General features: G+C 34.7%; 1 protein-coding gene across 7 annotated transcripts in view; it reads left to right on the top strand.

Moving 5' to 3' along the window:
• The window catches only part of LRRCC1 (leucine rich repeat and coiled-coil centrosomal protein 1), a 47,232-nt gene extending 32,233 nt beyond the window's left edge, over positions 1-14,999 (top strand). For 6 of the 7 annotated variants that reach the window (XM_015080480.3, XM_015080481.3, XM_053208580.1 and 3 more), the window contains 8 exons: positions 1,380-1,581; positions 1,977-2,162; positions 2,901-3,075; positions 3,946-4,109; positions 7,747-7,955; positions 8,049-8,186; positions 11,876-12,011; positions 14,305-14,999. In XM_015080480.3, coding sequence (XP_014935966.1) covers positions 1,380-1,581; positions 1,977-2,162; positions 2,901-3,075; positions 3,946-4,109; positions 7,747-7,955; positions 8,049-8,186; positions 11,876-12,011; positions 14,305-14,427 — 1,333 coding nt within the window. In that variant the 3' untranslated portion in view covers positions 14,428-14,999. Of the gene's footprint in view, positions 1-1,379; positions 1,582-1,976; positions 2,163-2,900; positions 3,076-3,945; positions 4,110-6,487; positions 6,623-7,746; positions 7,956-8,048; positions 8,187-11,875; positions 12,012-14,304 lie in introns of those variants that run through there. The other variant, XR_003421778.2, reaches the window with a different exon arrangement.
• The last annotated feature ends 2,271 nt before the right edge of the window (positions 15,000-17,270 follow it).

Genomic DNA, 17,270 nt, shown 5'->3' with positions numbered 1-17,270 from the left:
TTTTTTCAAGCCCAGCCAAAAGTCAGTCATTGTAGTAGAGAAAACTATTTTTTTTTTAATTTTTTTTTTTTTAATGTTTGTTTATTTTTGAGAGAGAGAGACAGAGACAGAGTGTGAGCAGGGGCGGGGCGGAGAGAGAGGGAGACACAGAATCGGAAGCAGGCTCCAGGCTCCGAGCTGTCAGCAAGGAGCCCGACGCGGGGCTCGAACTCAGAGTGTGATGTCATGACCTGAGCTGAAGTCGGACGCTTAACCGACTGAGCCACCCAGGCGCCCCGAGAAAACTATTTTAATTGACCCCCAGGTAACTGCCTGTTAAATTAATCAATAGCCTTTATTCCCCTGTAGTGCAGGAGTCAACAAACTTTTTCTTTGAAGGGCCAGATAGAAAATATTTTAGGCTTTGCAGGCCATACCTAACTATATTTTTGTAGTAATAAAGTAGCCATAAGCAATATGTAAATGAATGGGCATGGCTATGTTCCAATAAAAGTTTATTTCCAAAAAAAAAGAGTCTCTGGCCAGATTTGGTCCATCACTTATAGTTTGCCAGCCCTGCTCTGTGGAGTCCACAATAATTTGAACACTTGCAGCTAGTTATCTACTTACTGCCCTACCAGTTGAATTGTGTATTTGCAGCAGTTAATTGTGTTTGTTACCAAACCTGTTTTGTTTTTGCCCTTATGTAAATGAAATTTTTACTGTATAAATTTAAATTTTGATGCACTGGGGAAAATTGTCAACATGTGCAGGGGCAGAACGACTATAAAAGATGAGGGGGGAAATAATTGTAAAAATCTAAAATTTTGCACTTAGTTTCCTTCGCAGATATCTTTTAACTTCTTGTTCTGATTTAAAGAAACCAAAACTAGAAATAATGGATTTTGTATTATGGGTTTGACTTATTCAGGAAAAATAGTGGAAAACTGTAAAGAATTAACTCATATTTAAATAAACTTGCCCTATATAGCAAAAGACCAGTGAATACTTTCACACTTTAACTGATTTTTTTCTCTTAACCAACCACCAGTACCAGTCAGACTATATTAGTTGTATGTCACGGTTGTATGTCAAAGAAGATACAGTGAAGTAGAACTTGACTTCTACAAATGCACCTGAAGAATTTTAGAAATCATAAAATGATTCTGAACTATCTCAGTGAAGTTAAGATACAGCAGACCCCTTTTATCCCCATCACCACTGAATACATATAGTCTTCGTCTAACTACCATCCTCCGCCAGGTTGTTTTTGAAAGTGACAAGCTGATTTTAAGTTAACAATAGAGAATATAGAATATTTAATAACTATTTAAATAGCCTTAAAGTTCTTCTTTCCAGATGAATAGCATCCTGCGATTTTTATTTGTATTTCATTCCAGGAAAGAACTTGAAACAAGGGAGTTTCTCAGTGATGCTGAGTTCCAAGAAGCCTTAGCTAAAGAAGTAGCTAAAGAAGAAAGAAAGCATGAACAAGATATAAAAGAGTACCAAGAAAAAATTGATACATTAAACCAACAGTATATGGATTTAGAAAATGAATTCCGTGTTGCTTTAACTGTTGAAGCCAGAAGATTTAAAGATGTAAGAATTGGCATCTAGCTTTTTATTGAAAACAAAATCAGCAAGATATGGTTGGATGAGAGGACTACATTTTAGAATTCTAGCTTTATTTACATGTTGCCTCTATGATTTTAAGCAAATTACTTAAATTCTTAGAGCCTTAGTTTCTTCACAAAAATATAGCTACTCTTCAGTGCTGTTGCAAAAACTGAGTGAGATTATAAATGGTCAAGTAAAGACAGCACCGGAATAAGAATTGGGAAGCCTGAATTCTATTTCTATAGAGCAGGGGATTGGCAAACTAAAGACCCTAGGCCTATTTTTGTAAATAAAGTTTTATTAGAACACAGCCACAGAAACAAATAGTTTCTAAATATGTGGAGAACTGCTATTTATAATGCAATTTTGAAATATAGGTTAAAGATGGTTTTGAAAATGTTGCAACTGAGTTAGCAAAGAGCAAGCATGCTCTTGTTTGGGCTCAACGAAAAGAAAATGAATCTTCCTCTTTAATTAAAGATTTGACCTGTATGGTGAAGGAGCAAAAAACAAAACTTGCAGAAGTTTCGAAATTGAAACAGGAAACAGCAGCAAATTTACAGGTAAAACATTGAAACATTTTATTTCCTCTTTAATTTTTTATATCATAGTCTCGTATATTGTGATGATTTGAATGCTAAGTATATATATGCATATGAGAAAAGTAATATAACTAGGAGATTAAACAATGACTTCACAGATTGTATTGCTTACACTAAAATGGTATTTAAATAAAATAAGTGAATTTAAGAACTGTACTTAGGTAAATAGGTTCCAGTTGTCTGTGATACAGCAGAAATTGTGATGGTGATACTCAGATGGTTGAGGTTCGGGAAATGGCACACAAATTGCTGATAGTCTTGTGGTGGTGATGGTTGTCTTTAGATAGACCTAGCTATAGTAATTCTTAAATTAACCTTTTTAGTGCTGTTGTCTCAGTTTTAAACATTAGCTGTATTTTGCCCAAGAAAACTTAATTCCAGAAAGTGACCTTTAGATTATTGATATAAATGCTGGGTGAGAAATTTTGAGTATTACATGTATAATTGCTCTTTTAAGATAACTGGTATTAGAATAAAATTCAGCGTTCTTAAAGGAATAGTCCCTTAAAATTTGACTTTTTATTTTATGACGTACACTTATCTTAAAATGCAAACCTTTGTAATGTAAAATTTAGGAGTATTTACTTTGTATTTGGTTAGATAACAATTTTTCTCCTAAAATGCAAAAAGTAAAAAATTGAGCACTTAAATGTAATACTGTGCTTTTTTTTTTTTTTGATGTTTTTTGGGGATATACAGAATCAAATCAACACCCTTGAAATCTTGATTGAAGATGACAAGCAGAAGAGTATTCAAATAGAACTTCTCAAGCATGAAAAAGTCCAGCTCATTTCTGAGCTAGCCGCCAAGGAATCACTAATTTATGGTTTAAGGACAGAAAGAAAAGTATGGGGGCATGAGCTGGCACAACAAGGTAAAATTTTCAAAGGGAAAATAGCTCATTCTTCTAAACCAACAATTCTGGGTATTGAGAAAAACAAGTGCTCATTAATTCTGCCTAAGACATACCAAAAAAAGGCAACACTTTATATGGAAGGATAAGTAAGCATTTGTCAGCCAAACAGCCAAATGAAATGCCTAAGATGTGAAATAGTTTATTACACTAGTTAGGAAGTTACAGCTCTGATTTTTTTCTTAATTTTGGTTTTCTTCCCAACATAATTTGGTTACTTTTCTGATCAGGTATACATTTACAGTGCTTCAACTAACTAAGTCATTGAAATAATTCTTACACAGTGATTTTAAATTATTTGTATAGTATGCAGTATTCATGTTTTTTCCTAAAAATTTGATAACACTTTTGTTATACATAGAGAAATGTGAGAATAGTGTATGAATGAAAACCACTTTAGGTGTAGGTATATTTACTCTTAGTCTCCTTTCTTTTCCAATCACTAAAGCAAGAGATAGACACTGTTTTATGGCCTTCATAGATTACAAATTATGAATAGCTAGATGTTGGTCTTAGTGGAGAATTGCTCATTTGTCCATTCCATATAAGAATCTTTAATATGATTGTTTGAATGTCATAAGTTGATCAATTAAATATCACATGTCTGAGTTACTTGTTTTTGATTTGTGGCTTTAGGTTTTCCAAATAGCCACAGGTGTTTAAAGGGCCTTTTGGTTCTTTTCCCGTTTCCTTTTATATTATGCTTTATGTATTTTGGGTTTTTATTCAGTTTTTATTTACTTTTTATTTACATTGTTAAATTAGATATTCATAAAATACAAATTCTCCAAGATCTTTAAAAGTTTGTAACTCATGATGTTTATTTCTCAGGATCGTCTCTAGCCTTAAATCGTGGCAAATTAGAGGCTCAAAATGAAAGTTTATGTAGAGAGAATGAGTCTCTGAGAAAGGCAAATGAACGTGATAATGATGCATTAAGAATTAAGTGCAAAATCATAGAAGACCAAACTGAAACCATTGGAAAATTAAAAGTTGTAAGTTTGATACTTTATTTTGGGAAAAGAGCATGTGGCAGTTTTGTAAATCTGTGGATCAGAGTATCGAATAAATATCTGTCTCAGTGAATCCCAACTGTTGTGGAATTTGGGACATTATCAGATGTTTCCTTATGTAATCTATGCCCTTTGCCTTTTAAAATGACTGTATGGCCTTTATTAACTTTAAATTACTTTTACCTCAGAATTTTATGGGATGTTATCCTGGTCCTGTGAAATAACTGAAAATAATGTTATTAAAGGGTTAGGAATCTTAAGAAAATTAATGTTTTATGTGTTTAAAATATCCATTTAGAGCACTGTTTAGGATCTCCTAATATTGCTAAATTCTGAAAATTGTGACAAAACCCAACTATTCTGTATTTAAAAGTAGAAATAGTTTGTAAAACTATGCTTGTTCCCAGGGGAAACCATTTCACCTTCTTCTCCAATATGGCATATCTTAATAGAGAATACTACTAGGTTCACTTGTTTCAAAGTATGTTACATGAAAATTTTCCAGAGAAATTTTTTGAAAGTTATCTTGAGCACTGAATCAAATTTGATCTCCAAAATTTTCTTCTAGAGATTATCTCTTACAGTGTAAAACTGAGCCTGGCTGGCTCAGTGGGTTAAGTGTTCAACTCTTGATTTCAGCTCAAATCATAATCTCAGGGTTCGTGAGATTGAGCCCTGCGTTGGGCTCCACACTAACAGTGAGGAGCCTGCTTGGGATTCTCTCTCTCCCTCTCCCTCTCTTTCTGCCCCTCCTCCACTCACACATGTTCTCTCTCTCTCTCTCTCTCTAAAAATAAATATTTTTTTTAAAAGTGTAAAAACTGAGAAAGGAGTATTTAAAAAACTTCTAAATGAGATTATCACCCATTAAAAGTAACAACTCATTCTTCAGAGTAGCTATAACTGCCCAAGATTTAATTTTCTTTTTCTTAGTCATTTTTAAGAAACTCCTTGAGAACTTGACTTATTCAAGTACAGAAAATAAATCTGTATGACCATGTTGCTATATCCTTAGCTAGGTTTAGGCCATGAATGCCTGAATTGTATCACTCTAAGCAATTACATTGTTGTTCACTCCATTGAAATTTGGTTTCAGTATATCCAAAATTTCAAATATATCTGTCATACATGCCAACGTGCAGTGAAAATTATTGAAATTTTTTAGCAGCAAGCCTTTTTTCTTGTTTGAAAATTCTAGCCAAACATATTTTCCTTTGAGTTAAGCTAAGTATGAAGCAGAAAGACTTGAGATTTGCTTTTTAAATTTCACAAAGCAAAGCAGGGGATACTATGGGTACAAAACATTGATTTGACAAAGCTACTTCTACAGAAGACTACTGCCTTCTTGTCAGTCTCAGGGCAGGAAGGAAATGACTAGTAATGAATGATACAGTGGAGCCAAAACACTGTTGAGTTTTAGTTTTAGAGTTTTGGTTTTAAAAAAAAAGTTCAGATTTTTCAACCCATCATTCTTTTCCCATAACTTACTACATTTACTTTAGAGAACACTGCACAGCCTCACAGGTGTGAGTATTAGGGTGCTTTCCCACCAACCATGTAACAGAGAGAGATAGTTAGGCATAATTTCTTTCAGCAGTAAATTCATCTAAAACCGATAATGACCTTTATCTATTGTTAAGTTGGATGTTCATAGAATAGAAAACCTTCAGGTCTTTTAAAGTTTGTCACTGATCGTGTTGTTTCTCAGGATTTTCATTAGCCCAAAATCATGGGAAATTAGTGGCTCATATTGAAAGTTTATAGAGAGAGAACAAGTCTCTGCAAAAGGCAAATGAACCTGATACTGATGTTTGATGTTTTGGAGTGTGATATTTTCAATTAAATGGAATCTATAGTTAGCTTCTGACTATGGGAATCAGAAGCAGAAGTTTTTTTAAAAATTCTGTTTCTGCCCCATATATTATTTTGGTATTTTTCAGTATATCTGGGTCATAGTACTCTCTGATGCTGCAATGTTTATCATTCTTTTTGATTAATAGGGTTATTTCATAATAATTTTTTATAGCTTTTGTGAACTCCCATAACATGTCGAGACTGCTCATTCTTAGTGCTTCAGTGAGTCAGGGGGACAAAATAAACAATTCATGACTTTTTTGCAAATGTTGGTCAAGACTAGGAGACTACCCAACATCTTTGCTTAGATTTTTGCATATGTAACACACTGAGGAATTGAACTGCATTGTTTATAATTCTTATGAATATATACTTAAATTGGCCTTTCCCAGTATTTGTGTGTTTGCCTCCATCTTCTTCCCAAAAGGAAAAAAGGCAAGGTGGAGTGGGGCAGAGGAAAGAGGGTAAAAATAGGAACTGCCAATTTCATCTATTCTCACTTACAGAGACTGATACCAGTAGTCGGTGTGTAGCAGACTGTTCCAGACATCCAGGCATGCCCCGACAAAGCAAAGAAATAGTCATTGGAATAAATCACCTATAGGAAGCCTAATCCCTACAGACATTTAACGCTGCCTAAGGTGGTTTTGATCTTTCATTATCCTCTGATTTGTAGTATGCACATACAGGATAAAGTCTGGCTCATGGTATAGAAGATAGCATAAAAAGTTTGGGGAGATGTAAACCCTGTTCTTATGTGACATTTTAATAGTGATAAAATCATGCTTTGTTTTGAGGTAAAGCATTTATTTGCTCATCCTGATGCAGAAAGCACTTCTGTTGAATATAGTAGAAATAGCAGTTTAATTAGTGCCACACGTACTGTGCATATCAGTCTTTGCTGTATCTGTCATCCACCTAGAGTTTTCTTTCTCTTTCTGTCATGCAAACATTTTTTCAAATGCAAAATTACAGTAATTGAAAATTTTTATTGTGCCGCTTTTCCTTCTCCCTCTATGATTGATAATTGCTAACTTAACTTACTGAAATAAAAAGTGTGAAGGGCATAAGAATTTTATCTTCCTTTTTTTTTTTTAAATTTTTTTTCAACGTTTTTTATTTATTTTTGGAACAGAGAGAGACAGAGCATGAACGGGGGAGGGGCAGAGAGAGAGGGAGACACAGAATTGGAAACAGGCTCCAGGCTCCGAGCCATCAGCCCGAGCCTGACGCGGGGCTCGAACTCACAGACTGCGAGATCGTGACCTGGCTGAAGTCGGACGCTTAACCGACTGCGCCACCCAGGCGCCCCCCTTTTTCTTTTTTTGTAATTTTTTAATGTTTATTGGTTTTTGAGAGAGACAGAGCATGAATAGGGAAGGGGCAGAGAGAGAGAGAGGGAGACATAGAATCTGACTGAGGCAGGCTTCAGGCTCTGAGCTGTCAGCAGAGCCTGGCATGGGGCTGGAACCCACAAACTGTGAGATCATGATCTGAGCAGAAGTCAGACACTTAACTGACTAAGCCATCCAGGTGCCTCTAGAATTTTATCTTTCTTAATAGCACTTAAAACAAAGTAGTAGTGATGTTTCTTGTTGATTGTTATTAAAAAATGTCCTGTAAATCTTTTTGAAAACACTTAGTGAGTATAGAGTTTATTTTTTAATCTGTAGTTTTTAGAATCATTTTAAACCATTAAATCCAAATAGGAAATGAGACATCTGGGCTAATAAAAATAAAGTGCTGATTTTTTTGTTTCTCTAAGTGTGTACAAGAAAAAGAAGAACAAATCAAAGTATTACAAGAAAAGATCATTGAAATACAAAAATGTACCCAAGAACAACTTGATGAAAAATCTTTACAACTGGATGACATAATTGAAAAACTGGAAAGACACAATGAAAGAAAAGAAAAACTAAAACAGCAGTTGAAAATAAAGGAATTAGAACTTGAAGAAATTAGAAAAGCTTATAGGTATTATATAGTATTTCCTATTGAGAAATAAAATGTGGCTTAATAGTTTCATATAACTAATTTTATTTTTTAAATTATTTCTTTTTGTATTAGTACACTTAATCAGAAGTGGCATGATAAAGGAGAGCTTCTAAGTCATCTGGAAATGCAAGTAAAAGAAGTAAAAGAAAAATTTGAAGACAAGGAAAAGAAACTTAAAGCGGAAAGAGACAAAAGTATTGAACTACAAAAGTAAGTCCTAAAATATGTGGGAGATCTTTCTCTTTATTTATTTATTTATTTATTTTAATATGAAATTTACTGTCAAATTGGTTTCCATAAAACACCCAGTGCTCATCCCAACAGGTGCCTTCTTCAGTGCACATCACCCACTTTCCCCTCCCTCCCACCCCCCATCAACCCTCAGTTTATTCTCAGTTTTTAAGAGTCTCTTATGGTTTGGCTCCCTCCCTCTCTAACCTCTTTTTTTTTCCTTCCCCTCCCCCATGGTCTTCTGTTAAGTTTCTCAGGATCCACATAAGAGTGAAAACATATGGTATCTGTCTTTCCCTGTATGCCTTATTTCACTTAGCATAACACTTTCCATTTCCATCCACATTGCTACAAAAGGCCGTACGTATTTCATTCTTTCTCATTGCCAAGTAGTATTCCATTGTATATATAAACCACAACTTCTTTATCCATTCATCAATTGATTGACATTTAGGCTCTTTCCATAGTTTGGCTATTGTTGAAAGTGCTGCTATAAACATTGGGGTACAAGTGCCTCTATGCATCAGCACTCCTGGATCCCTTGGGTAAATTCCTAGCAGTGCTATTGCTGCATCATAGGGTAGATCTATTTTTAACTGTTTGAGGAACCTTCACACTGTTTTCCAGAGCGGCTGCACCAGTTTGCATTCTCACCAACAGTGCAAGAGGGTTCCCGTTTCTCCACATCCTCTCCAGCATCTATAGTCTTCTTATTTGTTCATTTTAGCCACTCTGACTGGCGTGAGGTGATATCTCAGTGTGGTTTTGACTTGTATTTCCCTGATGATGAGGAGTGACATTGAGCATCTTTTCATGTGCCTGTTGGCCATCTGGATGTCTTCTTTAGAGAAGTGTCTATTCATGTCTTCTGCCCATTTCTTCACTGGATTATTCGTTTTTCAGGTGTGGAGTTTGGTGAGTTCTTTATAGATTCTGGATACTAGCCCTTTGTCCGATATGTCATTTGCAAATATCTTTTCCCATTCCATCGGTTGCCTTTGAGTTTTGTTGATTGTTTCCTTTGCAGTGCAGAAGCTTTTTATCTTGATGAGGTCCCAATAATTCATTTCTGCTTTTAATTCCCTTGCCTTTGGAGATGTGTCAAGTAAGAAATTGCTGCGGCTGAGGTCAGAGAGGTTTTTTCCTGCTTTCTCCTCTAGGGTTTTGATAGTTTCCTGTCTCACATTCAGGTCCTTCATCCATTTTGAGTTTATTTTTGTGAATGGTATAAGCAAGTGATCTAGTTTCATTCTTCTGCATGTTGCTGTCCAGTTCTCCCAGCACCATTTGTTAAAGAGACTGTCTTTTTTCCATTGGATATTCTTTCCTGCTTTGTCAAAGATCAGTTGGCCATACTTTTGTGGGTCTAGTTCTGGGGTTTCTATTCTATTCCATTGGTCTATGTGTCTGTTTTTGTGCCAATACAATGCTGTCTTGATGATTACAGCTTTGCAGTAGAGGCTAAAGTCTAGGATTGTGTTGCCTCTGTGGGAGATCTTTTGATTTAAACACTGGATTGGGATGGGTGAGATGTAAAAAGCATATGTAAATGTATTTATGTGTATATATGGCGTGTATGAGTTATTTGGTACTTAGTGCCTAACACATAGTAGTAATTGTTGGGTGAATATTTTTTTTTTTATGACTGTGATTATTTTCAAACTGATTGAAACATCTAGTGATATTTTTGGCTCTTCTGTGTGGAGTTTAGAATGGGCAGTCCCTTAACTACCAGGGGCAGTGAACTCCTGAAGAAGCTAGAGCAGATTTCAGTAGCAGGCCTGCACAAACTGAGGATGAGAGCTAATTTGAAAGAAGGGGAAGAAAATGTATACCTGGGTGCCATCGGTGTGTAGATTTTATAAAATCCCATAGAGGAAATGAAGGCTTCACCTTGTAAACTATGTAACTGGACTTCTTAAAATAATTTATAAAGTTGGCTGCCTTGAAAAATAGGTAACACAGTTTAATGATCAGTTAAACTCTGGTCAAGATTAAAGAGTGGTATGGATAAACAGCAAAATCTCATGTAGGGGTCAGTTCCCATTATATCAAATTTAATAGAACCTGGCATTTGATTTCTTATATTTTAACTCAGTGTAAATGGAAAAGGTTTTGACTGACAGTAGTGTCTTGTTTGTCTGCTAATGGACCCTGTTCCACTTTGCTTTCAACCAGCACTAATACAGGGACTTTGGCTTGGAACCTGTTGAAATTTTCTCTCCTGCCTGTCACAATTGGGAGTCTCTTATATCCTAAAAGAATAATCATTTCCTATAAATAACAGTTCCTAAAGTTAATATAAATCATAAAGCCTGACAGTTTTCAAAATCTCTTATATTGCATTGTTTGTCATGTTGTTAATAGCAAAACAGTAAAGACCTGATTGTATACATTAATGCTTTTATGCATTGTAGACTAAGATTAGTATGTAAGATAGAAGATTTTTAACTTAATAGAATTTTAATAAAAACAGATTTTATTTATATAGCCTTTTATAATACATAAATTGGGGTACCTGGCTGCCTCAGTCAGAAGAGCATGTGACTTGTGATCGTGGGGGGTTGTGGGTTTGAGCCCCATATTGGATATAGAGATCACTTAAATAAATAAATTTTTTTAAAAATACATAATTGTTTTTTTTCTTCTATCTTATTTTGCAACCAACAAAATTCTGTGAGGTTGGCAGAACAGGTAGGATTATCCTGTTTGTATAGTTTAAAAAACTTAAAAGCAGAGTTTGTGACTTGCCCTTAAGTCATACAGCTACTAAGGGTTGCTTGCATCTGGGAACATAAGAAAGACTTGATTCACGGACCCAGTGTTCGGTCTATTACTATGGGCTATGCCAAAAGCAGAAAATATGTTCATTGTGGACTTAACTTTTTTAAATGAAATTATTCATACTTAATATAAAGTAATTGGTTTTTTGACTCTAAGAAACTTATAGCGCTAAAATTTTGTGAATACAGTACTGTTTAATGTGTTTATTAACACAGGGTTTTATCTGTTAAACATTAGCATAGAAAAGTCAGATCTACATGTTCATAAACCTAAACCTGCCTATAACGTACACTTCTCAAATTATCACACTACAAACACATGGAGAAAAAAAATTGATAGCAATCATCTATGAATGTGCTTATATATCATATCATGAGACTCAAAATAAATGGGAACCAGAGTACTCTGACTTTTAGAGGATAAAAGGGTAACAAATTTTCATTGATGTTATCCTGCCCTGTTCTGTTACTAACAGATTCTGCTGGATGAACTACTTATGTCTTTTATTACCCAGGATACCTTCTTCTATTTAATGGAGTTATATATACTTGCATTAAAATGTGAATGTAAGATGGGGTGCCTGGGTGGCTCAGTTGGTTAAGCATCTGACTCTTGATTTCTGCTCAGGTCATGATCTCACGGTTTGTGAGATCAAGCCCCATGTCGGGCTCTGTGTTTACAGTGTGGAACCTGCTTGGGATTCCCTCTCTCCCTCTCTCTGCCCCTCTCCCATGCACGTGCTCTCTCTCTCTCTCTCTCTCTCTCTCTCAAGATAAATAAATAAACATTTTTTAAAAAGTGAATGTAAGAGCTGCCATCTAAGAAGAAAAGAAATCCTAATTTTTATAAACAAAGATAATATGGTTTTTGTGCTTTTTTTTAAGGGATGCGGTGGAAAAGCTTCATAGTATGGATGATGCCTTTAAAAAACAAGTTGATGCAATTGTTGAAGCTCATCAAGCTGAAATAATACAACTAGCAAGTGAAAAGCAGAAATACATTGATTCTGCAAATTTCAAGGTACTATAAATAAAATTTGCTTTGGTAATCAGTATTAAATTATTATAGCTAAATAAATTATATCTTTGAGAATTATAAAGAGAAAAGGCAGTATGATTTAATGACTCAATAGATATGAAGAATGTTGCCAAAACTATTGTGCAATCAGGCCAAAATGCTAGTAATACTTAGACTAGTTGTAGAATTCTAAGGAAACCAAAATTAGAAGTTTGATTCTGATGTGCACCTGCTCCATGATCTCTGAATAAAAATTGACGTATTCCTGATCAGTCTCATATGGAAGCACCTTTGGTTACACATAGGCAGGGTAAGAATGTGAATAAGTACAATTCATCACTACCTTGGAAATAACTCCCAAGATGTGTTTTGTTAATTAGGGTTTAAGACTATCTTTGATAATCTTGAATGATATTTAATATCATCGACAGGAATTTTAGGTGTTATTAAATCAGAAGCAACATCAGAATCACCTTATAGAGCTTGTTGGTTTTGTTTTGTTTTTTAATATTTATTTTGAGAGCAAGCGCACATATGCTAGTTGGGGAGGGGCAGAAAGAGGAGCCCAAGCAGGCTCCATGCTCAGCACAGAGCCTGATGCAGGGCTTGATCTCAAGACTACGAGATCACCACTTGAGCTGATATCAAGAGTAGAATGCAGCGGCGCCTGGGTGGCTCAGTGGGTTAAGTGTCTGACTCTTGGTTTCCACTCAGGTCATGATCTCACGGTTTGTGAGCTCGAGCCCCATGTCAAGCTCCGTGCTGACAGTGCAGAGCCTGCTTAGGATTCTCTCTCTTCCTCTTTATCTGCCCTTCCCCCTCTCACTTTCTCTGTCTCTCTCAAAAAAAAAAAAAAAAAAAAAAAAAGGTAGAGCACTTAACTGACTGAGCCACCCAGATGCCCCTAGAGCTTTTTAATAATACATATGCATGAGCTTCCCCCCCCAGAGACTTTCATTTCCTAAGTCTCTTGTATTTTAGTTAGACCCAGTTATTTTAAAACTCAGCAGGTAACACCTGTTTGGTTTGATATGTCCCCTCTTTTGAGACCTACTAGATCAGTGGAACAGTTGTAAATTTCCATTTTTCCTTGACTTTGAAGTGGCAATAAGAAAGTGAGATACCTGTATGACTAGAGACTCAGAAACCAGTGACTGGGAAAGAGTTCATAAACAGAAAGAGTGACTCCATATAATTATTACAGTTGTGTGATTAGGTGACATTACCCTCAGGAGTCTATGTGCAAAGAAGGAAGCAACAAGGTCTTTGGAAATAATGAATAAGGAGGTATAACTTGTTCAAAATGCAGTTCTTTATTTTATTTCATGTCAACAGATGTTTCAGAAGTTTTCTTTAAAATCTACCAAGTTTAACAGGGGTGTATCAGGTAATACCAAATAAAACATAAGATTAGGCCCTTAGTTGAAAGGGAAATAATAAGTTTGATATTGGACCTCTAGTGCTGATATGACGTAATAATATCAAAGGGATGTGTCTGTTTGAGAGTTAGAGAAATGGCACCAGAGCTTAAATGTTATAATCATGAAAACATTGTAAATTATCACATGAATATAATTTAAATTAGAAGAAATACTAATTTTCTCAGGGAAAAAACAATTAGGAAATCTATATTAGAGATTAGGAAGAGGGAGATAAACAGAAAGGAATGGTCATATTGATAGTACTGTCAGGAATGTTGTATCATAGGGGAATTTCAAGCAGAAATTAGTAGGATCAAATACAAAGAATCCTAGGAGAATATAGGTTAGGAAGAAATGATAAAATTATCTTTCAAAAAGATGGTAATTTATAACCCACAGCAATTTTAGAAATGAGATAGACTAAATTAAAGCATTTCTTTAGGAAGGGAGGTTATTTGTTTTGAAAGTTTATAAGGAACTGATATTTTACTTGAACTCATGATTCCTTATTCATACGTAGTACAGGACAGTGGAAAGATTAAGTCAAAAGAATGGTTTCTGTCCATATACGCTACTGAGAAGCTGTATAACTTGAACAAATTTTCTAAGCTCTAAAATAGAGTTAAAATAAATGCCCATGTGCTCATCACAAGCACCCATGAGATATAGACAATATACATGTAAGTACTTTGTGTACAGTATAAACATTGATTTCCCTATTAGTATTTGAACAAGTTACATTTTACTAACCTCTTTGCTTTAAATGAATACCACAAGTTACAAAATTGAAGAGAGTAAAGTGTTGACTTTTTGTTTCAGAATACATTTTTAAAATCTATTTTCTTTAAAAAAAGTGAATGTATATGTTGATTTAGGTTCATCTAGTTGAAGAAGAAATGCGTGAACTTCTGCAAGAAACATGCAAGAACAAAAAAGCAATGGAAGAAAAAATTAAGCAACTTGCTTTTGCTCTAACTGAAATTCAGCGAGAAATGTGATGTTTCTGAGAATGAATTTAATTGAAATGGAACAGCAGACCTATTGTAAAAATGATTAAATATTGTAATAGTAGTAACTGCTACGACTTTGAAATGTCTCTTTGTACACATTTCATTCTGATTATATTTTAAAAGACTTTTGATCAAGTATTTTTTAATTGTATCTGTAGGTTTCTATAATAAATTGTTGATAATATGTGTATTAGAAAAACCTATCAACCAGATTTATGACACTTTCTTGTTTCTGTGCTATATATACATTGTTTGGCAATTACACATTTGCCTACAAATATGTAAATAGAAATTAAGATTAGTATTTAGACTATATGAGGTAAAATATTTTCATCATTGTTACATTATTGTGTTGATGAAAAACTAATATATATATTGGTCATCCTTTAGTTGATGTAGCTCCATTTTTTTCATAAGTGTAGCTGAAAAGATTTGAAGTCTGTATGATAAAGATGTGGCATTCTTAACAAAGCACAGGTAACCATCTCCACATCACTCATAATGACCCCTTTTTTAGAATGCGTATGACTTTTTCATTAAAGATTATACTTAAGGTTTTATGAACATTGTCTGTTCCTCAGCAGCAACACTACTGTTCCATGCTCATTTTCCCTTCTAATCACTGTATATAAAAGAATTCTTATTTTAACTTTTGTCATCTCTTATGCTCCTATGCATGCAGAAAAAGGAAAAAACCTAAATACTATTTCTAAAAGAAAGAATATTTTGAACAGCCACTGAAGTAAGTTTTAAAAATTAAATGCAATCAGAAAAAATGCAAATGCTTCTAAAAGAGAGGGCTCCATTTCATTAGAGGCAAGATTCCTACTGAAATCTGTGGGACAACATCAAGCATACAAACATGCACAATGAGGTCAGGAGGAAAAATAATGGCTGACAATTTCCTAAATTTGATGAAAAAGATTAACCTACAGATCCAAGATCTTCAGTAAAACCCAGGATAAACACAAAGAGAACCACACCTAGGAACTATAGTCAAACTCTTGGGAAATTCTTGAAAGCAGCAAGAAAATACGATTCATGTAGAGGAACGATTGACTGCTCATCAGAAGCAGTAGAGGCCAGAGGGCAGTCAGTCACACAGTTGAAATGGGAAGAAGAGGAACTGTCAATCAAAAATTTTATATCCAGCAAAACTCTCAAGATAAATGCAAAATAATGGCATTCCCAGACAATTGATAGAATTTATTGCTAGCCAACCCACCTTAAAAGAAATGTTCAAGTTCTAAAAGGCTGAAAGGAAGTGATACCAGACATTAACTTAAACCCACTGGAAGAAATGAAGACTATTGGGAACAATAAACATGTAGGTAAGTTTCTTTTTTTTTTTTTTTTTAAAGTTTATTCATTTTGAGAGAGACAGCTAGAGAGCAAGCAGGGAGAGGGGCAGAGAGAATACCAAGCAAGCTCTGTGCTGTCAGCGCAGAGCCCAATGCAGGGCTTAAACCCATGAACTGTGAGATCATGACCTGAGCCAACGTCAAGAGTTGGACACTTAACTGACTGAGCCACTCAGGCATCCCTGTGGGTAAGTTTTCATAGGACTATATACATTTTTTCTTCTGTTAATTAAAAGACATTTATGGCAATAATTGTAACACTATATTGAATTTACAGCATATATATTGGGATATGTGTGACAAAAAAAACACAAAGTTGGGAGGAAATACAGCCATACTCGAGTTTATTTTGTCAGATTAATCTAAAGATGACTGATAAATTAAAATGCATATTGTAATTCCTACAACAGCCATTAAGAAAACCCAAACATTATTCCTGAAAAATCAGAGTAGGTTCCACTTCTGGAATGGCAGTGCAAGGAACTCTGTGGACCTGGTTTACAGCCACAGCTGATGAAAAGTATTTTAAAACACCCATTTAAAGTCTGAAAATTTTCCTATGAGCATGCAGCAAATGAAACATTTCTTCAAGAAAATTTACTAAATCTCCGTAAGAACAGCAAAAGCTTACAATAGATTCCTTAAAATGCCCAGTTTTTATCAAAAAAAAAAAAAAAAATACATAATAAGACATACAAAGAAATAGAAAAGTGGAACTGATACACAGTATAAAGGAAAAGTAGTTGCAAGGGGACCCAGATGTTAGTCTTAAAAAAGACTTCAAAGCAACCACCATATAGTCAAAGGACTAAAGGAAACCATGCTTTAAAAGTAAAGTAAGGTATGTTAACAGTGCTCACCAATAGTGGATACACAGAAATATTTTTAAATTAACGATTTTACTATAGGGTCTCTACAGTGCATTTGAACTGGCAGAAGTATCTGTGAACTTTGAGGTTGATGGAGATTATGCAATCTGAAGAAGAGAAAAAACCTGAGGGAAAATAAGCAGAACCTGAGAAACATGGATTGCATGAAGTGCACCAACGTACAGTGAAGTACCAAAGGAGAGGGGAGAGACATGTGTGATCTATATAAATTCTAAATAAGATATATATAAAATATAACTAACCTATATATTAGAAGAAATAATGGTTCTAAGCTTGTCAAACTTTATGACAATCAGAAATTTATACCCCCAAGAAGCTAACTTCAAGTGGGAAAAGTTGATGACAGCCACTACCCAGAGTAAAAATATTAAAATTGAAAGAAATGTGAGGAGTCCACAAATATTTTCAAATTAAACAGCAACTTCTAAATCTATGAGTCAAATAAGAAATCACAAAGAAAAGGTGTGATAGAGAAATGGGCTCCATATTGACCCATGATCAGTGTATGTGGAGGCCAGGGCTGTGTGGGGAGGGGAGGTTTGCATAGATAAGATTCAAAGATCAGAGGTTTAAAAAATCA

The sequence above is a fragment of the Acinonyx jubatus genome, chromosome F2 (genome assembly GCF_027475565.1).
Source record: "Acinonyx jubatus isolate Ajub_Pintada_27869175 chromosome F2, VMU_Ajub_asm_v1.0, whole genome shotgun sequence".
NCBI lineage: Eukaryota > Metazoa > Chordata > Mammalia > Carnivora > Felidae > Acinonyx > Acinonyx jubatus.
This window is presented reverse-complemented; position numbering and strand designations above follow the sequence as displayed.